The sequence below is a fragment of the Delphinus delphis genome, chromosome 15 (genome assembly GCF_949987515.2).
Source record: "Delphinus delphis chromosome 15, mDelDel1.2, whole genome shotgun sequence".
Lineage (NCBI taxonomy): Eukaryota > Metazoa > Chordata > Mammalia > Artiodactyla > Delphinidae > Delphinus > Delphinus delphis.
Genome location: NC_082697.1, coordinates 7,914,049 through 7,936,708, shown reverse-complemented (window position 1 = coordinate 7,936,708; position 22,660 = coordinate 7,914,049). Strand labels below are relative to the sequence as shown.

The 22,660-nt window shown below is 44.1% G+C and overlaps 1 protein-coding gene across 1 annotated transcript; it reads left to right on the top strand.

The window, feature by feature from the left end:
- Positions 1–3,149: 3,149 nt before the first annotated feature.
- PFDN4 (prefoldin subunit 4) lies at positions 3,150–12,965 on the top strand. The gene is made up of 4 exons (XM_060032662.1): positions 3,150–3,374; positions 9,633–9,740; positions 10,568–10,708; positions 12,576–12,965. The coding sequence occupies exons 1-4, from the start codon at positions 3,351–3,353 to the stop codon at positions 12,705–12,707; spliced, it is 405 nt and encodes a 134-aa protein (XP_059888645.1). The 5' UTR covers positions 3,150–3,350; the 3' UTR covers positions 12,708–12,965.
- The last annotated feature ends 9,695 nt before the right edge of the window (positions 12,966–22,660 follow it).

Sequence of the window (22,660 nt, the reverse complement as noted above, 5' to 3'; positions counted from 1 at the left end):
CACTGGTGGCGCAGTGGTTAAGAATCCACCTGCCAATGCAGGGGACACGGGTTCGAGCCCTGGTCCGGGAAGATCCCACATGCCGTGGAGCACCTAAGCCTGTGTGCCACAACTACTGAGCCCGTGTGCTGCAATTACCGCGCGCCTAGAGCCTGTGCTCCATAACAAGAGAAGCCACTACAGTGAGAAGCACGCGCACTGCAACGAAGAGTAGCCCCGTTTGCTGCAACCAGAGAAAAGCCCGCGCGCAGTAGCAAAAGACCCAACGCAGCCAAAAATAAATTAAATAAATAAATAAATACATAGCAGTGTGTACATGTCAATCGCAAACTCGCAATCTATCCCTTCCACCCCACCCTTCCCCCCTGGTAACCATAAGTTCGTTCTCTAAGTCTGTGAGTCTGTTTCTATAAAAACTCTAACATTGTTGAGTGAAATCTCCTAAGTTTCAAATGTTGGTTCAATTAAAAAAAATACTGTATGCGTCAAAAAAAACAAAAAAAAGCAACCGAAAACAACCCATATCTTGCATCCAGTCACTGGGTGGCCACTTTTCAACCTGGTATAAGGGAATGTGTTCATTCATCCCTGGGGGATAGTATTTTCAAGTGCTTATTGGGGTTTACCTTCCTGACCTGCAGTCTCCTATTGTTTTCATTTGTACCCCAGGCTTCTTTCTTTTGTTAGTCCAAACAAGTACGGACCCGCTCCAGCTGGAGAAAAAAAACAGAAGCAAATGTTGGAAATACTCAATATTACGGAATGAGAGGATGCTTAGCAGAAGACTTGAAAAGTCCCCACTTGTACTTGCAGCACTGGTTTTCCTGCAGGAGAGGAGATTAGCTCAAAGGATGCTGTGGGCTGGGAAGCCACGGGGGTAGGGACGGCGGGAAATGGAGTGAGAAAGAAGACTTTGGAACCAGAGGGAGCCAATTCAGCACTAAGGTTGGGGTCGGTTCTGCCCACTGTCCGTCTGTCCAGGTTAAATGACACTCTCCTTATCTGCCCAGCCCTTTGAACAGCCCCGTCTGATGACTGAACTCCCAAGAAGAGGACCCTGCTGGCTGTTCATCCAACAACCCTTACTTCCTTCTTCCCCTTCCTTGTTTCCAGAAACCCAGCCTAGTTTTCTTTTTCAGCAGCCATATGTCCAGCCTCGAGGAATTAGCCATCATTGTTCAAGGTAATCATTAATCCGGTAGCTTTTGCCAGTGATTGAGGCGGGTGTAAGACAGACATAAAGGCAAGGGGGCTAGGAGATTCTAGGAAATACATTTCTCCTTGAGAGTGAGAGAGAGCGAGTCAGAGGAAGCATAAGCAGAGAGGTGCATGCTGACCCCTTTTCTCTCTGCTTGTGCACCTCTTGGATAAAGACATGACTCTTGCGGATGCAATAGCCGTCTTGTGATGATAAAGGGAAGGCCAAGGACGACAGCATATCCAGCTGGGAGCCGTAACTTCTGCTTTGGTCTGAATGCTTGCGTCTCTCTGCACCCCCCAGATTCATACCTTGAAATCCTAATGCCCAATGTGATGTATTAGGAGGTGGGCCCTTTGGGAGGTGTGGAGTTCAGGAGGGTGGAGCTTTCACGAGAGGGATTTAGTGCTCTTACAAAAGAGACACCAGAGAGCTCCCTCGCCCCTTCCTCCGTGTGAGGACCCAGCCAGAAGGTGCTGGCTGTGAATCAGCCCACACGTGACCATGCTGTTGCCCAGATCTCAGACTTCCAGGTTCCAGAACTGTGAGAGATAGATCTCTATTGTTCATAAGCCACCCGGTCTGCGGTATTTTATTAAAGAAGTCTGAACACAGGAAGACAACGTCTTTGAGCTGCTGATCCAGCCCAGGAAGCTCCTTCCTCCATGAGAGACCCCTCCTCTCCTCTCTTCCTCCCATTCTCTGTTCACTCAGCGGCCACCTCCAAAGAGCCCCTCGGGACCACCCCTTTCTGCTCTTCTCTGTCTCGGCACCTCATTTGTTTCCCCCGTCAGGGGCTTGGCACCATCTGTAATGATTTTGCCCTTTTGTGTTCTATCTCCCCCTCCACTGTCTGTTCCTGCAGCGCCTTTACATTTAGCTAGTTAGTGATCTTTTAAATGAATGAGTGCCATTGATGCAGATTCCACTCTAGGCCAGATCCTGTGAAAAGATCCAACCCTAAAAAAAACATCGTCGTTCAACAAATATATATTGAGCGCACATGAGCTGAGCACAGGGAAGACCTAATGCAAAGGGCTTGGATTCTGGAGCTGGGACCCTGACGGAGCAGGCCATGCCACGTGGGGCTAAGGGCTGTGGCAGAGAAGGTAGGGTGTGCTTGCTATAAGGCCCCCTCATCCTCAATTCCCGAAGAGGAAATTGGGACTTCGAGAAAGGAGGCTTGTCCAGGGCAATTCTCAAACCCCTGGGGTCCCTGAGACCTATTCAGGGGATCCCCGAGGGCCTCTCTTTTCCAACGACATATCTACGTGAGATCAGATTTTCTTCATATATAGCAATTAAACAACGTATTGCAAGAGGTTGAACGCAGAAGCAGGTATGCGAATCCAAACTTCCACTAAGCCAGACATTACAGAGATTTGCAAGAATGTAAAACTGTCATTCTTCTCAATATTTTTTTTGGTCTTGGAAAATATGGTTATCTTTAATTTTAAAATGTTGCTTACAATAACATGAAATGGATTTTAAAATTATTTTAAATTAATAAATACACTCAAAAATTCTGCTTCTAATATGATAAATGTTGAAGAATATAGGACAGAAATTCTTCAGGGTCCTCAAAAATTTTTAAGAGTGTAAAGGGATCCTGAGACAAAAAAAAATTAAGAATCGGGAGGCACATGTGTCAGAGTATACAGTAATTGCTGAATAATATTGTTGAAAAAAATTAACTACTAGGAGTACTTCCTCCTTTTTATCATCTGAATTATCAGGGCACATACATCTCTCACGCTATTGCCAAGGTCATTCGTTCTTAGCTCTTTTTTTAGGGATATGTATTTCTTCCACGGTTCGTGGGACGGGTGGAAAGGAACGGCCCTTCTGCTCTCTCGCGCGCCCCCTGCTGCCCGCTGCTGGAGCTGCGGCCGCTCGCCACACCCACCCAGTTTCTGTCGGCCCACAGGGAGTCGCCTGTCCCTTTAATTGGCACGTACCAAGTCTTTCCAGGTTACATGTCCTCCCCGAGTCCCAGACCTTAGGAATCACTGATCGAAGATCCAGTCAGAGGGAAGTAGTAGACCACTTTGTGTTTGGCGGGAGTCCTGCGTCGTCGGGGAGCGAGGGAGGGCGCGGGGCCGAGGCACACCTTAGCGGCCCTCCCCGCCTCGGGCCGTAGTCCAGTCCCAAGATGGCGGCCACCATGAAGAAGGCGGTGAGTGGGGCGCTCGGGTTGCGGGATGCTCGGCCGGCGGGCGGGGGTCGGCCGCAGGGGGCCGGCCGCGGGGTGCAGGGGGCGCGCAGCTCTGAAGCCCGGCGCGGGGCTCGGGGCCGAGACTCCCGACCCTGAGGGCGGCCCCGGGGCGAGGCCTGCCCGCGCCCGGCGTCTTGGGGTCTGGGACCCTTAGAGGATTCTGGGTCGCCTCTGGCGGAGCTGAGGATGATCTTGGAGAGTCTGAGGATCCCGCTGCCCAGTCCTTGTCCTTGGGGTGTGGGTAGCCTAAGGGTCCGGTTGACTGCGGCTGGCCATAACGCAGGTACTTTACCTGGGTCGTCACGTTTAACCCTTACAAGTTCACAAGGGTGGGCGGTCTGGTACCCTTCTTTGCAGGCAAGGAAGCTGAGGTCCAGAGAGGTGGAGTCACCTGCCCAAGGTCACGCAGCCGTAAGGAGCAGAGCAGGAACCCGCAATCCCCGGATTATCTGGCCCCTGAGCCACTCAACTCTACACTCGGTGCCCCTGCGCCCTCCAGGCTAAAACCATCTGTTATTGAGGATAGACGATGGGCCGGGGCAGAAGCCGTCCGTTTATTATTATCACGGATCCTTACAGCAATTTAGCAAGGGCACGTTTTTCCCCCACATTACAGACGGAGAAACTTAGAGCGGTGAGCGGCTTCAAAGTGACTCAGCTAATAAGCAGAGGTGGAGTGCAAACTCAGGTGTTATTTTGTTTTTCCCACAGCCCACCTTTTATCCTACTAAGCAAGCAGAACGCGTCTTCAGGACTTATAATTTGTTAAGTCTACCCAGATGCTTAAAGAAATCTAGATAGAAAGAAAATGGAGAGGGACAAGGAAATAATATCTGATATTTATTGAGGCTTTACTGTGTGCTGGGCACCGGTTTAAGCACATTGTATACATTGTTTATTTTAATCTTACACTCCTTTAAGGGTGATGTTATGTTTAACCTTATTTTACAGATGAGAAAACTGAAGCACAGAGGCAAAATTAGGATTTAGATAAATAAACATAGATGTTCTGCCTCCAGAGCCTGTGTTTTTAACTTCCATGCTGTCTGATGAGAGTTCCCTGGCTGAAGGGATTTGCTTTGTAGGTCTTGTGTGTGTTTCCTTTCATTCCACTTCTAAGACCACATGGGAATGTGCTTCCATTGCTTTCCTGCTCAAGGGCACCTCATAGTCTAAGCCCTCCTGCACTTGCTGTAGGGCGACCAATCCACCCAGGTTTGCCTGAGATGGAGGGAGTGCTAAAACTGGGAAAGCCCCAGGCAAACCGGGGTGAGTTGCTCATTCTACTGGTCTGTCATCCACGAATTCTTATCAGGTACCAGAGTTGGGTTTAGGGCCATGATGATTGACAGAAGCTATGTGAGATTCACTTGGCCTCTGTTTTGTTTTTATATTGGGCTCTCTGTCAGGTATGGCCTTTAACTCCATGGAAGATACTAGTTGTGGTTCACCCTCATTCGACAGATGTAGAAACTAAAGTACAGAGAGATGAAGTAAACGTTGAGGAAATGGTGGAAGAATGGTTTGAACCCTGGGCTTGATCGCAAAATTCTTGATCAACACTTTTTCCTTTCATTCATTTAACAAACTTTTTGAGCATGGTCTACGGCACAGTTTCAGTTTTAGGTGATCGACATAAGAATGGTGAACAATATGAAGTTTTTATCCCCTTGTCCTTACAGCATTGTAGAACTTACCCTCTTGGGGAGAGGCAGGCGTTAATCAACAGTCACACAGAAAACTGTAAAATTTGCAACTCCGATAAGAACTGTGGAAGAAAGGGGCTTGTGAAATGAGGGCTGGAATAAGGTCTGCTTTGAGGTCAGAGAAGGCTTTCCTGAGAAGGTGTGATCTGTAGGATTCCATGAGGAGCAGAAGAGAAAGTTGGAGTACCTCCTGCAAAGGCCCTGTGTGCATTCAATAAAAGGATGGCCAGGATGACAGAGAACCGGGGCAGGGGACAGGCTGAACCATGGTGGTAAAATAACTTATAGAGGGGTAGGTGGCGGCCAAAACATAAGATTTTCTTTTTTATCTTAATAAGACTCTCATAGATGCAACATCTTCCTGTAGGTGTTTCCAGTGCTGTGGACGATTTCTGATAGGTTAGCGACATGTGCCTCTTTTCTCTGCCGTCTGTAAGAGGAAACAGAGGCATGCCGATGTGTGAGAGTGAAATATCACAGGATAGCCCTTGGAGTTTAAGGAAAATTGTTTGCAGTCTGGAGTGCTTTATAACCCGTTACCTCCCAGTGGGTCATGACTTTTTCTGGTGAGAAGTTAGATGAGATGATTCAGTCGTGTCATCTCCAGAGCTCTGCTTTCTCAGACCTGGCTCTTGGCCGTGGAAGGTACTGCAGTCCGATTTCTGTTTATCGTTCTGCGTACAAATGACTCTTCCTCAGAGAAGCCACCTTTGGCCTTCCCTTCAGTCCCCAGCCCCTCAACACTTCCACCGCCTAAACTGTTTTGCTTTCACTGTCACATGTATCACCACCTAGCAGAAACGCTTACTTTTTGCACACCTCTTCCACTAGAATATAAGCGTGCCAGTATTCTTGAGGTGAGGACTCATGAATACCCTCCTTTCACAGTACCTCGTACATACGAAACACTAAGTAATTTTTTTTTGCGGTACGCGGGCCTCTCACTGCTGTGGCCTCTCCCATTGCGGAGCACGGGCTCCGGACGCACAGGCTCAGCGGCCATGGCTCATGGGCCCAGCTGCTCCGCGGCATGTGGGATCTTCCCGGACGGGGGCACGAACCTGTGTCCCCTGCATCGACAGGCGGACCCTCAACCACTGCGCCACCAGGGAAGCCCCCTAAGTAATTATTAAATGAATGACTGTTCACAGGGAAGGTGAATAAAAATACAAAGCAAAGTTTTATATTGTAGAAACTGGGTAGATACCTTTAAAAAACAAAAATAAAAGCAGACTACAATTGGCCGGAACTTCCTCCTAGGTCTTTAGAACCTGAGGGACCCTGCTGTGGGTCCAGATTGTGCTGGTGAAACCCAAAGTCAGTGTGGGCATGACTGAGGGTGGGTCGCTTTCCTCCCAGGGTTCCGTGAGAGGCTGATGCTCCAGGTGAGGGTGCAGTCATAGCTCAGGGAATTTTAACTTTCACCTTGAATCTTGGGCAGTCATATTTCTCTTAAGCCTCGCAGAATTTTCCTCTGGGTCTGGGTCTGAGTCTGTTCTTCTTTGTAATGATTTTTGGTAAACGTTATTCAGGAAATAAAGCACTTAGCTGTCATTTATTGAAAGGCGGCTCCATCTCCAGGCCCTATGCTAGGTGCTCATTTTATCCCCTCTGCAAGGTGGGAATAGCTTCCGCATTTTACAGATGACAAACCTGAGGTGGCTCCAGAGAACTGAACAAGTTGCCTAAGGTTCCTGCTTCCTTGGATTTGAATCCACTCTTACCCTTTCCACCACTCTGGTACTACTAAGTAACTCCTTCCTCCTTGAGTTATTTTGGCTTCGTGAGCGGTACTAACTACATCGGGCTTCTCTCCTAACCTTTGGGGGCGTGGGTCCCTTTAAGAATCTGATGAAAGCCATGAAGACCCTTCCAGAAGAATGCACATATAATACACAGCATTTTGCATAGTTTCAGGGGTAAATGGACCTCTGACAGTCCGTGCACTCCCAGTTTAGAATTACTCCCTCCCTGCCAAATGGAGCTTCCAGCAACATAGGAGTGTTCTAGATCAGTGAGATTAAAACGGAAGCCACCGCTGTAATCAGGGAGGGTGCTGACTTCTCACTTTCCACAGTAAACAGCCCTTCCCTGGGTGGCACGCGGTTTAACCAGCGCGTGTGTTTGCCTCACACCCCGACTTGAGTCCTTAACCCCAGGGAGAAAACCACCATTAAGGAAATGAACTCCAGGGTGCAGCGTGTGCTGGGGGCTGCCGTTTGGTGAGGCTACAGCAGGAAACGCCTGCTTTGGAAAGGTAGAAGGCAGGTGGCCAGACTCTCCACAACTTTTCAGAAACCCTGTGTCGGTGAGTCTGATGGAACATGATTTAGATTCAAGCTCAGAAACAATGGATTAAGCCTCAGTTGTGTTTCAGCCCTGTGCTGGGTGCTTTCATGGGGATTACCCCAGTAAAGCCTCACCATGACAAGTGCATCTGTAAATACATATTCAGGCTTTCAAGGACTCAATATTTGAATTCTGCAGGAGCAGGAACTCTAGAATTCTCTGTTCCCTGTTGGCTGAGAGAGTTGAGACTGCTTGTGCAGGCAAATGACTTGAATGCCAACATATCTGCATATGGGCTTTGCTTTGGCTTCTGTAGCATAGCTCAGTGTTTCCCAACTTCCATATTTGTAAAAATTATGCACCAGGGTGAACATTCAAAGCTATACGTATATCCCACCGTAAAGGATTTTTTTTCAAGATATCTGCTGGGTGTCTGATGATGGGGCTGATGCGTGTGTATTGGGTGATGAGAGCCTGGGTCAGAGGAAGGCTGAATTCTAGGTGTCTGCATTTATATTCTGATCACCAAGCTCCGTACTGCTTGAGACAACAGGTTGCCTCAAATAAAGGAAATACAAGTCAATTGTCAAGAGAGACCGGGTGAAAGGATGGGGTGTGGTTATTGTGAACCATTACTGTTATTGGCAAAAGAGCCCTAAATAGTCCTTGTTGAAGCTATATCTGTCTCTTTCCTGCTTTAGATTATCATCAAGTGCCCGTGTTCCTCTTTCATAAATGAGGGGAAACTCTAAGGAAGTCTGTTATTTTTTAAAAAATGTTTAAAAAATATATAGTCCCTTGTTAATCAACTATATTCCAATATAAAATTTAAAAAAAAAAGGAAAGGGGAAGGAACCAAAAAAAAAAAAAAGGTGTCCCTTTGAGAATCTGATTAAAACCAAGGACTTCCTCCTCCTCTTCTAGGTATACATGATTGCGTGTATAAACACACACGCACGCGTGCGCGCGTGCGCGCGCGCGCACACACACACACACACACACACACACACACACACACACACACACACACACACACACACACTTTTGCCTTTAATTTCCAAGAGCTCATGGACCTGTCTGGACTCTGGAGCCAGATTACCTGTGTTGAAACCGAGCTTTACCACTTACTTGCTATGTGGCTTTGGGCAAATTATTTAACCTCTCCATGCTTTCTCCATCGGTAGAACAGTGGTACTAATGATCCTACTTAATAAGACTGATTGGAGGATTAGCAGAGATAATAAAGTACTTAGAAAGTTCTTGGTACATAATAAATGCTCAGTAAATGTTAGCTGTTATATGGTTTCATAGATACTTTGTTGTCTAAGTAGTCTAATTTTATTTACAAATTTAATCACATAGTTTAAAAATATTCAATTTTTATCATTTTACAGTGAATTACACCTTATTCATAATTAAGACACATAAACAAGTTCTGCATTAAACGTAATTTTTAATGTGTGTGTGTGGAATATAGTCACTGAAATGCATAGTGACCCTCAAGCCAGTGTATCAGTTAGATTAAAAATTATAGAAACAGACTTCTGATAGCCTCAATAAACTTAAGCAAGTTTTAACTCTGAGAGAATAAACTAGTCTGAGGCATTTACCAAAATTAATTATCACATCACTTTTGTTCCCTGGGCTATCTTAAAAAATTCTGCTCTAGGCCAAAAGTTGACTGACTTGATTCAGGACTTCTTCTTTTTTTTTTTCCTTGGGTTTTTATTTTGTGCCATACAGCTCAAAAGAGTTTGAATTGAGTTATATTTATCTCCAGAAATGGGTACACTCCTGTTCTTGTCACTTCCTTATTACAAAGCCTGCAGTCCCTGGAGAGTTTCTCTCAAGATTTCTTCCCTGTTTCTGATTTTCTGGTACAACCGTCAGCTGTGGAGGCTGGTGGAAAATAGTTTTAAAGGTAGTGCAGTTTTGCTCTGTGTCGATTCAGGACTTATTCTTAATTGTTATTTATATTTGAAGTGTTTTTGCACGTTAGGCATTACTCCATAGCATATCAGAAGAGGTTATAGATTTATGAACAAGCCTTAAGCTTGTGGAGCAGAGACTTAGTAAGGCCTGTGTTTGTGATGTTCTGTACCTCTCGTGATTCTGGACTCTGAGGGCAAGTAGTTTATTGGGCTATTTCAGAGTTATATTAAAAGCTAACCTATAACTTCTCCATTAAAATGAACTCTACAAAACAATGTATATGTTTTTTCAGGCTGCAGAAGATGTCAACGTTACTTTTGAAGATCAACAAAAGATAAACAAATTTGCACGGAATACAAGTAGAATCACAGAGCTGAAGGAAGAAATAGAAGTAAAAAAGGTACTGAAAATACAGATCTTATTTAAGAAAAATAAAAGTTCTTCATGCTATAGCTTTTTAAAACTAAATTCAGTAATATGTGATTATATCTGTCTGGGCTCTTTGTTGTAGATGACAAAATGCACTCTAGTGAGTTTAAGAAGGAAGACGTTGTTTAAGGGAGGTGAGATAGCGTACAGATTGTTGAGGGGTGTGACCCTCGGCTGAGGGTCTAGGAGCAGGTCCCAGAACCAGAGAACTTGGCTGGTGATGGAGCTGCTGTTGTCGCCACTGATCCCAGAGCCAGCTGCCCCCTCCACCATGGGGACGCTGCCCCTCAGTCCTTGGAACACTGGGCTGCTGCCGTGCCCAAACCTGTGTGTCAGAGGCTTGTGCCCAGCCTCTTCTCATGCAGCTCTCCTGGGTTGAAGTCCAGTTCAGGTGTCTTTGATTAGTGGAATTTATGTTATTATTTGCTTTCATCCTATCATCAAGCAAAGCTGAGAAATGCAGGTTTGTGTTTGTGTTTTTATTCTACTATAAGAAGGCAGAAGTCACAAGGTGGGAAACAAAGTAGGAGACATTTTGAGTGGCCATGGATACCTCCACTGTCCGCCACAGGGGGCTTACAGCAATCTGGAACTATCTAAAGGACAGTGTGTTAGTGAGCTACGTGCTTCCTTATGAAATGCTATCTAAAAATGTAAGAAACTTATTTTAATGTGATGATGATACCTGTGTGGAAGAGTCCCTCAAAGAGTTGAGGTCCCCAAATTAAAATTGGCTTTTAGCCTCTATTAGGGAATTTTGAATACATTCTTCATTGCCGTTCACTTTTGTAATTACAGAAACAACTCCAGAATTTAGAAGATGCTTGTGAGGATATCATGCTTGCAGACGACGACTGCTTAATGATACCTTATCAGATTGGTGATGTTTTCATTAGCCATTCTCAAGAAGAAACACAAGAAATGTTAGAAGAAGCAAAGGTATGTTGGAGTCCCTCCCTGGGTGATGAAGTCTAAGCCTTAAAGTAGGATTTATGTCATTATAAAATAGAATGTGTAATTATAGGTGTAATGGAAAATAAGGGATGATAGCTAATGTTTCATGCATTCTTACAATGTCCCAGGCCTGCTCTGAATGTTTTGTAAGCATGATTTTGTTTAATCCTAACGATGACTCTATGGGATAATACTGGGAATCCCAATTGAGAGTTGAAGAAGAATCGAGGCTTAGAGAGGTTATGGGACTTCCTCAAAATGACAAAGGGAATCCTCTTTGCCTCCAGAACCTGTGTTCTAGGTTAATAGTATTTAGAAAGTACAGAATATTATAAAGTAGAAAAGTCACCCATAATCCCACTACCCAGAGATAATCATCCACAATAAACATTTTCATGTATTTCTTTTATGTTCTCTCCTCCTCTTTCTCTGTGCATTTTTGCTTCATGTTTTGGTCACTTAATGTCCTAATTGGGTATTATCTTGTTCCATTTAATGTTCATTTATCCAGCAGATCTTCACTGGGAGCCTGTTCTAGGCCAGCTACACGTGCTTTAAAAACATCAATTTTGATGACTGTTCAATGTCATGTTGGTGGACATTGATTCAGCCCACTGTCCTCCTGTTGTTACATTAACTTGTTTTCGCTGTTTTCCTATAGGAATATTGTGGTGAGCATTCTTAAACCTAAACCTTTGTTCACATGTAGAAAGTTCTTTTAAGGAAATAATCAGAGAAGTGTAATTCCTGGGTGAGAGTATGGATTCACTGACAACATTTGGGCTTGTTAAAAATTCAGATTATTGAGCCCAACCCCAATAATTTCTAATTCAGGAGGCCTGGAGTGTTGCCCTGGAATTCATATTTCTCACAAGCTTCCAGGTGATCTGGGGGCCACCCTTTGAGAACCACTGGCCATATTTCTAAAATAATAACGTTGTCAATACTAGGCATTCTTCTTTTGTTCCTGATATTAATGGGTACATATATTATTTGTGTGATTCCATTTTTTTCTTTGTCATGTTTAGGAAAAATCCTTTTGATCCTGGCCAGGAAGGAATTTCTGACATTGCATGCATTTTGTGTGGCAAAGCTGCTCTTTCATAAATGAGGCTCTCATTACTGCTCTTTCAAAGTCTAACTCCAGGGGCCTCGTAGTTAGGGAAATTTCTGCCAGGTTTTTTGGGTTTTTTTTTTTTGCGGTACGCGGGCCTCTCACCGTTGTGACCTCTCCCGTTGCGGAGCACAGGCTCCGGACATGCAGGCTTCGCGGCCATGGCTCACGGGCCCAGCTGCTCCGTGGCATGTGGGATCTTCCCGGACTGGGCACGAACCCGTGTCCCCTGCATCGGCAGGCGGACTCTCAACCACTGCGCCACCAGGGAAGCCCTCTGCCAGGTTTTGACAATAAGTTGTTACTTTTAATTATTGGTGAGTGTGTGAATTTTTATCATTTCCTCTAGTTCCATAGTTATTTTTGTGGGAAGTTGGAAAAGGCTGTGTCAGAAGCCAGGCCCGTGGTAAACTGTTTACCCTAAATGTTTGAATGTCATTCTTTCTTTATTAGGATATGATAATTTAGGAATTAATTTTCTTTCTTTTATTCTGTTTTTTAAGTCAGCCAAAACTGAGAAAAGCTTGATTTATTCTATAATAAGCAAATGTAGATCATGAATGAAAAATGCCCCACATTCAGACTTTTGGTTTAGATTTAATTATCAGTGTTATTTAGCTGCCTGTCCAAGTTTAGAAAGTTTTTGACCTAAAATTCTTCCCAAATATTATTTCATCCACAGATGCTCAGAAATCATCCAACTGAAGAGAATTAATTTAAACTAATTTTTTTTTCCAGAAAAATTTGCAAGAAGAAATTGATGCCTTAGAATCCAGAGTGGAATCAATTCAGCGGGTGTTAGCAGATTTGAAAGTTCAGTTATATGCAAAATTTGGGAGTAACATAAACCTTGAAGCTGATGAAAGTTAAACATTTTATAATACTTTTTTTAATTTGTTTAATAAACTTGAATATTGTTTAAAATGATAATTTCCCTTCTTCAAATGATATGGAAAGCAAAACTTTTTTTAAAATTTTCATTTATTTAATGGAAACGCCTATTTTCACATGTCTTGCTTATTTATTTTATATTTTTAAAAGAAGACAGTATTCATCTATGTATTTTGCATAACAATTATATCAAGTGTAGGGGCTTTATGTCATGTTATTAAAATCAGTTAAGCAATCGTTTACGTTTCTATATTATCATTTAGAATATTTGTGCAACTTTTATTATAAGAAAATTTAACAGTTAACATGTGTCATGTTGTTCATCTACTATGTCTATTTCAGTTGCCACTTAGAGATGGTAAAAGCACTGCAGAAAGATCCGGTCCTACATCTGTCTACTTTTACTCACTTCACAACTAGAACTTTGTCATATACTAAAACATATGTATATATTTTCTTTAAATATGTGTAGTATATATTACATCTAAGCGTATGTATTTCACATATAGGTCTTGGTTTAAGAGTCCAGATGATGCTGAGACAAGTGAGGCATGTTGAACTTCATACACAGAGCAGAACAACAGAGATACACCAAAAGAAAGAGATGTTTGGGTTTTTTTTAAATTATAAGTTTTAGATTTTATTTTAGTGCTTTGTAATTAACTGGGGTTTGTATTGATAATGATGTGGAAGTTAAGCAGCTGTGTGTTTAAAAATAAGACTTTTTTCCTTAAGGAGTACATTTACTCCCTACTGCCCCTGCAAAAGATAACCGTTTTGGGATTTAGAAGACCTAATTGTATTAACTTTCCAGCAGGTGGCACTGATATGCCAAAATACCAATGGAGGAATCATAATACCCAAGTGAGGATACTTCCAGGATTAAATGTCCATAGTTTTAGAGGAAATGTCATTTTTTTCACTTTCAAGGCTAAGCATTGCATATGTATCTTTTTGGTTAAACGTTTAGAAACAATTCAGGCTTAAAGGTAGAATATATAATTCTAAAATTCTTCACGACTTAAAGGCAAACTTTTTTTTTTTTTTTTGCGGTACGCGGGCCTCTCACTGTTGTGGCCTCTCCTGTTGCGAGGCACAGGCTCCGGACCCGCAGGCTCAGCGGCCATGGCTTCATGGGCCCAGCCACTCCCCGGCATGTGGGATCTTCCCGGCCTGGGGCACGAACCCGTGTCCCCTGCATTGGCAGGCGGACTCTCAACCACTGCGCCACCAGGGAAGCCCAAGGCAAATTTCTAAATTGCTGCAAATTTTCCCGAAGAGTGATATTCAAATTCTAGAAAATGACGCTTAGAAGGATATGTTTTCTTCTGTGCATTTGGTTAGAAGTGTGAGACTGGGGAAGTGTATTGTAGCAGGAAATAGGTAACACCCTCAAATTAGAAAAGTTGGAGAAAATTTGAGCCAGGATTCCAAAGGTGGAGGGTAGCCACTAGGAGTGTCTCGTACCCACAGAGGCTGGTGGGGAGGGAGTAGCCACCCCCTTCACTCTGGAGCTCAGGGAAGGGCTGCCTTCATTTGAAGAGGGGCACAGCCAGCCAGGGACATCCCTGCAATGACAGAGCCAGGAGACTGGACACCCTGACCTCATTCTCCCTCCAAAAGCCAGCTGGTGTCCACCATTGGCCAAACCCATTGGGAATCCAGAGGTAGTCCATAGAAGTCGGTCTTTTGTGGGGCCCGGGGGAGGTGAATGGATGAATCTGGAGGGCCAGTTGGAAGATCCAGCCAGAGGCTGGCTAAAATTGAACCTTTTAGAAATGTTAGCAATGAAGGCTCATCTGACTTATGTGCCAGAAACTGAGTTGTATAAACTGGCCAGGACTGAAAATTTTGTAACCACATTAGTGAATAAGCCTAATACAAAAAAACCAAACATCTAATGGGGGGAGGGAGGGGGATACATTATTGCTAACTTTATACCTTATTTTTTAAAGTGTACCTGTGAAGTAAATTTATGAAGGACATCAGAAATATTTGATTCCCATTTTAAATTCATTCCTAAAGTGTCCGTCAGCCTTTTCTTATTTTTATTAGTAAATTCATTGGGCTAAGGTGAAGGCTGTGAACTGAATGTACTGCATCTGATAAAATCCAGCCGCGTCGTTTTTTTGTTTGTTTTTGTTTTTTTTTTTGCAGTACGCGGGCCTTTCACTGTTGTGGCCTCTCCCGTTGCGGAGCACAGGCTCCGGACGCACAGGCTCAGCGGCCATGGCTCACGGGCCCAGCCGCTCCGCGGCATGTGGGATCCTCCCAGACTGGGGCACGAACCCGTGTCCCCTGCATCGGCAGGCGGACTCTCAACCACTGCGCCACCAGGGAAGCCCCGCGTAGAAGTTTTGATCTGGATTTGTCACCACTGTTTTTGGACAGTAATCCTGATTTTTATATACAATTACTAGTTTTAGAAAGTGCAACTTTTTTTTTCTTAAAGCAATGCAGGCTACACGAAAGATATTTGTAGAACAAAATTGACCATCAGGCTGCTGGCTTGCAAACTCATGTGCACAATATGCTACGTCTTATCCAGGCATTGATAGGAAGTAAATAATAGATAATTTGCTCTGCAGTGAGGATCTTAGGAGCTCATCCTGCTGACTTTAGTTTTTAAATACTTCTCAAATCTGTCCATTTCTTTCCATCTCTACAACCACCACTAGGCTTATCCAAGCCTTAAGAGCTCTACTCAAAACCACGACTAATTAGGGGAGTTGGAGGGTGTTGGGGAGGGATGCCATTTGATATAGAGTTTTGACAGCTGGAGGCCAGGGGGAATTTCTCAAGGGCTTTGAATAGAAAGGTGGTATATATGATTGGAACAATATTTTAGAATAATTTGGCAGTTGATTGGTGGGTTTTACTACAAAGTGATGGAGGAAGGGATACCAGATGTTACTGCACTTTCTTTGGTGCATAGATCCAGTTGGCAGAGGAAAAGAAAAGTAGGCTAGGACCTGGAGAGAAGGTGAGAGACGTAGGTCTTGACAGTGATTGGAGAGATGAAGGTTCAGGAAGGAGGAGAAACCAAAGAGAACTTGGTTTTGAGCACAGGCCAAGTACAGCCTGCAGTACGTTTTCTTTGGCGCTCCTAGTTAAAAAAAAAAGAAAAAATTTTTTAAGTGTCTTGCCACAATAAAATCAGGAGCTCTCACATAAATGCAGTTTGGCCAAACATTGGGACCACATTTCCAGCTGGCATCTTCAGCCGCTCACCCATTGGACAGAGCGTCTCGCCAGTTCGCCCCGCCTACTCCCCTCATTTGCATACTTGCCGGGCGCCCGCGCACGCTCGGCTTTGCTACCCCCGGAAGCCTGTGCGACCCCCGGAAGCCTGGGGGACCCCTGGAAGCCCGTGGAATGGTTAACAAACGCAGGAAAGTCGGAAGTGTCTGGTCTATTCAGCAGGAAAGGGGAGACTGAGAGAAGAGCATGAGTTTGGCTTTGGACACTTGGAGTTGCTAGGACGCCAGTCCTGTGCCGATGTAAACTTGGCTCTTGGAAAGGTAGGTTGAAACTTATTTTTGCCGGGGCTAAACCTGAGGCGCTGCTGCCTCTGGGTAGAGCTGCCGCTAGACGGCGGCGGCATAACGCTAAAGTTGGGAAGACAGGTGGGCCGAGGTCGAGGCCTACGGAGCCAGAGTGGGTTTGGGAACCCCTGCCTGCAGCGACCCGTCCTGGGGCCTGCGGAAGACGGCTGACCGACCAGGCCCGGGCAGCAACGCGCCGTCGGGGCTTAGAGGGGAACAGGCCTATAGGATACAGGCGGGAGTCTGCGTTTGAGCCCCTACTTCCCAGATTCCACGTGAACCTGGGGCTGTCTCCACTCCATGCAGGACTGGGGAGATATATTTTAGGACCATTTTCATCCTAGAGAAGTGCTTCTTAACGTTTCAAGTACACACACATCATTGGGGGATTTTGTTTAAACGCAGATTCTGGTTCAGTGGGTTCGTGCTGGTGCCTGGGACTCTGCATTTCTAATAAGCTTCCAGATTATTCTGATATTGCTGGTCAGTGGGCCATACCTTGGACAGCCCAGGTAGCTTTGTAATGGAAGAGAAGAGGACTTAGGAAAGAATGCAGGTGGGAGAAAAAGAACCATCAAAGGAGACAGAGGCTGCAGTAGTGAGGGGGGGGTGTAGAATCTTACACATCTTACAGATGCAAAGGTTTTCGCAGGACTAAACCCTGAAAAATCATTTTCTCCATTGGGCATGATGCTGAGGGAGATGATGGATAGAATAGTTGCCTTCAACAACTATTTATAGAAACTGGGGGTGGAACCCAGTGGTTTAACAAGCCCTCCAGGTGATTGTGATTCAGCTAAAGAACTATCTCGGCTCCAGTAATTCAGTCTGTGTGGGGTTGGGAGGGAGAAACCAAACACCAACTGAGAATTCTCAGTGCACAGTTATAGTGGGGAAAAGATAACAAGATACCGGAGCGTCAAAGAAGACTGACCACCCTGCTTAGGGGTGAGGGCAGCTAGAAGTGTCCTGCTCGCTGGGGGCAAACAGATTATAAAAGATTAAGCAGTGGTGATTGAGATTTGGAGGCAGAAGTGAAAAGTATCTTTACAAGAAAGTTAATAGTGGAAGGAAGGAGATGGACTATCATTTAATGCCATTACCGTGTCGATGGAAGGACGTTTTTTGGGTTTGTTTTCGTTTTTAAGATCAGGGAATATATGAGTCCATGTAGGAGTAGATGGCAAGGAATCCAGGAGAGAAAATGGTGGAAAAATCAAGGGACAAGAGATAAAGAAGCACAGCAGGGGAAGGGTCCATGTGAAGGAAAAGGATGACACGGTGCTTCTATGAACAGTAAACCGGAAAAACGCACAATTAAGTTTACATTTTATAAAAGCTCTTCCTTGAGGAATAAATGATAGAAAAAAGATTCAGAATAGTGATTAATTCTGGAGGGGGAAGAAGATATGACTGGGGAGGCAAAGACAGGAGCCTGGGTCGTGGGTACATAGCTGTTTACTTTCAATATGTTATATTCAGTGTGAATCCTTCATGCTAACATGAAATCACTCACAATAACAAGTGTTTATAAAACTGTGTTAGTTATGGCACAAATAAACCGGAAAGAAGTGTGTGTTGTGAGGTTGTTACTGATATTTAACTGCATCACTTTCAACATTTTTTGGGGTCATTTGACATAAAACTGAGTATTGTTAACTCTCCTTTTTTTTTTTTTTTTTTTTTTGGCGGTACGCAGGCCTCTCACTGTTGTGGCCTCTCCCGTTGCGGAGCACAGGCTCCGGACGCGCAGGCTCAGCGGCCATGGCTCACGGGCCCAGCCGCTCCATGGCATGTGGGATCTTCCCGGACCGGGGCACGAACCTGTGTCCCCTGCATCGGCTGGCGGACTCTCAACCGCTGCGCCACCAGGGAAGCCCCACAATTCTTTATTAAAGATTAGATACGTACAGATACACAGACACACAAATGCACACGCACATACACCCGTACTGGGCAGAACTTGAAATTTGGTTTAAAGATTTGGTATAAAAATTTTGGAGGACAGTAATTAGGGCTTGTTTGTTTGTAGGTGTTTCTCAGTAACTAGTTCTCTTGTAGAGCCTGCATTCTGATGCCTGAAATTAATTCTAATGATACTAAGAACGAGCATTGAGGGCTTACATGCTGGCACTGTTCTGAATGCTTTTTATGTATTAATTCCTTTCTCATGATAACTCTTTGGAATAGATTCTATTATTACCCCTCATGGTACAGGTGTGGTAAAAGGTTTATAGAGGGTAAGCAATTTGCCCCAGGTCTTACAGCTTAGGTAGCAAATGGGCTGTTAATGAATGCATGGACTCTACTGCTGAGACTTCTTTTCTTTGGTGATTCTGTGTCCTTTGACTGATGAAAAAGACTTTCAGGTAGCTTCTCAACTGTTCGTGTAAATGTATATGTATGTATAAAATATAACATTAAAAGAAGAGGGAAAAGAAAGAATGGAAATGAGTAAGAAAGAGAAAAGTAAATAACTTGGCCCAGAATGTGCACGCTAGATTAACATGCTCTGAGCTTCTGGCAGCTAAGGCCAAGGAAGAAAAATGATGAGTAAATACCACGTTAGAAAGAGTGATACCTACCAGTATCTCAGGAGAAAGGAAAAAAACGTTTTTCAAAGGAGTAAACCCTGGAAAAAAAATTTCCCCTATGGGTCATTGACTTTGAGTAGTGGAGTAGATGTTAACTTCAACACCTGCTTCAGAAGACATGCAGGAGCAGAATTCACATGGCCAATTCTTGTAGCAACTTAATAGTTAACCTCAGTCCAGTGGAAGGAAATCAGAGAGAGGCTGATGATAACCAGCCAACATCCACAGGCGTGGTCTGAGCACTTTATATACGTTCACTCAGTCCTCACAACCCTACAAGGCACAGGCTTTTATTATCACCGTCTCCATTTTACAGACGACAGAAAGGAGGCCCAGAGAAATTAAGTGCCCTGCTCGAGGCCCCACAGTCTTTAGTAGGGGAGCCAAGACTCAAGTCCAGGCAGTGGGGCTTCAATCTGTGCACCTAAACACTTGATTTCAATTCTGATATGCAAGTGTAGAATCTTCCAGCAGTCCCTCTAGATCCAAGGACAGCCCATAGGTAAGTTCAAATTCAGAATTTCCCCTAGAAATGGGTAGGAATTAGGGAGCAGAGTAGTGATGGCCTTGGCGTATGAGCCATCGTAAAAGACCCATTTCAGTGGGAACCCATTTCACTGCAGTCCTGTAAGGTGAAGGAAGGTCTCTGGTTATGCCTGTAGAACATCTGGAATCTTGAACTTGGCCTTGTGCACCACTGTGCACAGTAATATTGGGTACATGGGGAAGGGTCATTTCTGTTGGAAACGGACAGTGAATGCTAGTCATAATTTCTCATTTATTTTGTAATAATATGTCTAACATTCACAATCGTCTCGCAGTTTGCGGTAACATTGGAATTATTGGTAGAGTTTGTCTGGTAGATGTCAACAAAACCCATGAGGGCACAGAGGAAGATGAGCAGATGTACTAGGAAATGGAATTAAATCCTCCTCAGGATGTGACTGCAGTGGAAAACAATTGGCAGTGGAAAACTTGGATTTAATGAATAATCTACTAATTATTATCTTAAACCATTCAGCTCAAACTTACGAAGTCCCAATTGCAGTAGCTGGCAGTGGCAAAAGAACTATAATTAAACTAAACTAGCCCCTAAATATGATGAAACTTATGTCCAAGCTGACTCTTGATTTGGTCCACATTTCCATTGGTGGTCTCTACCACCTTGGTCCAGTGGCCATGATCGCTCATGTGGACTATTGCTCATTTCTTGTAATGAGTCTCCCTGACTCTGTCCTTCTTGACACACTCCCTTCTATTCATTTTTTTTACCCAGTAGCCAGATACTTTTTTTTTTTTTTCTTGCGGTACGCGGGCCTCTCACTGTTGTGGCCTCTCCCGTTGCGGAGCACAGGCTCCGGACGCGCAGGCTCAGCGGCCATGGCTCACGGGCCCAGCCTCTCTGCGGCATGTGGGATCTTCCCGGACCGGGGCACGAACCCGTGTCCCCCGCATCGGCAGGCGGACTCTCAACCACTGTGCCACCAGGGAAGCCCCAGATACATTTTTTAAGACTACAAATCTGATTCCCTTCCCCTCAAAAAAAAAAAAAAAAACCTCTTCTCAGTAGGAGTCATAGAAAAGAAAACACCTCACCTGGCCTGCTTAGTGTGAACCCTGCCTGCCTCTCCATTGCTGCTCACCTCTGCACTAACCACACTGGCCTTGTTCCAGTTCCCCAGGTTTGTCATGCTCCCTTCAGTCATGGGACTCATACCTTCGCCAGATCTAATCCCCCCAGTTAACCTTCACAGCCCATGTGCCTCTCCTTTGCAGCACACGTGGCTAAAACACTGATAGTTATCTGTGCAGATTGTTGGTATGTCTTCCTCATTAGATGAAGTCAGGGACCACTTTGATCTTGTGCTCACTCTTGTATTCTCAGCCCGACCCACCATGCAATCTGGCACACCCTAGTGCTCAATCTTTATTATGGGCCAGCAATTCCACTCCTTGGTAGGGATCCAATAGACATGAGAGTTTGTGTCCATCAAAAGGCATATACAGAAATGCTCATAGTGACTTTATTCTATTCTGGAAACAACCCAATTTCCATCAACAGGAAAATGGAGGAATAAATTGTGGTCTATTCATAAAATGAAATACTACACAACAATAAAAAAGAACAAATTACAGTGACATGCAAGAAAACTGATGCATCTCACAGATATAATGTTGAGTGAAAGAAGCCAGACACAAAAGAGTATGTTGTGTATGATTCCATTGATAGGAAGTTTAGCAATGGTGGAGGATAGGGGAAGGTCACCTTTTAGAGAAGGATAATAATAAGAACCACTTAGGGAGTATTTACTAAACCACAGGCACCTGATAGAGCCCTTGACATGCCTTAACTAACACACCCTCCGCAAACCCTGTGACATTGATTCTTTTATGATTCCCATTTGTCAGATGAGGAAAGCTCTGGGAGGAGGGACACCTTGCTGAGACTTGCTGGTAAGTGCAGCGCTGAGTCCACTGCTTCTCCCCGTGATCTTGTTCTGTCCTGACAATTATATTAGCTGCTGCATAAGAACCGTTGCCTGGGGCTGCTAGGCCAAAAGATTGCATGAGATAGCAAACACCAAGCATTCCCCAACAGGCCTGGGACAGGGTAAGGACTCAATAAATAGTGTCTGTTATGATTCGTCCTATGAAAAAATGGAGGCTCAGAGTGGTTGCTCAAGGCCATATAACTAAGTAACATTGCATTTGTACCGTTTGGACCGTGAATGCTATTGTGTGGCTTGATTCTAAGTGATTTCCATACTTAACCTGAATGCAGCACCATATAGTGATTTTCATGGTCGCTGAGCACTTTTGTCTTCCTGAACCTTTTCCTCCATAAGACATACTGAAAAGTATATTTTATGACTGCCTTGGCATAAAGACAAATGTAACTCAAGCTGGTTTAGTACATTCAATATTTTTTTTTGATTTTAGAAGAAATGAAAATGTTTTCTTGGGTTCCTAAGTTACCGTATGGGCCCCAGGCATTACGTCCACTGGGACTAATGGAGAAGTAGGCTCTGTTGAATGCAGATGGGATTGTCAGGTGCCAGTGATGAAGGTGGTGGGTTTCTCTGGGGGAGTGAGGGAGAAAAATGCACTTGAAGATAGAATTCTTTTTTGATGGGAAGAGATTCTACTTCTTTTTTTAAATTGCCATGGTTACTGTAAAATATTCAGCCATCAGCATGACATGACATTTGAGTTCAAATGATAGTGAAGACTTTTTGATGTAATAAAAAAGCAGAAAACAATCTAAAAAAAGAAAGAGACCACCATTCACAGAGATGGTGTTTTGTATCATTTTATCTGATTTGGAATGGGGTGGGGAGGAGGAATTGATGAAATGCTATAGAACACTAGAGTTCAAATAGGCCTTGATGTAAATAATGAGTCATGCTTTCAGCCTTTCAAAGTACACGATGCTAGTTTCAGGTTAAATAATAGTTTATTGGAGCCAATATAAATATGTAGGGACGGATAGCATCAAGTATGACATAGAATACAGGTTTCCCTGAAAGTTTTAAATTACCTATTTGCCTTGAGTCTGGACCATTCTAGAAGGCCTTTGAAAAACCATGGAAGGAAAAAAAAAATCCCTCAAGCAACTTAGATGGTATTTGTCCATGGAATTTGAATTACTCTTACCTAGTAACTGGTGTTTGTAACACTTTATGGAGGTCTTTAAAAAGAAACCAACACAGGAATGGGGGAGCTAAAGTAACGCGCCGCACAAGTTCTAAATTGTACACAACAGGGTGCTTACACATCTGCATTCTGTGCGCTT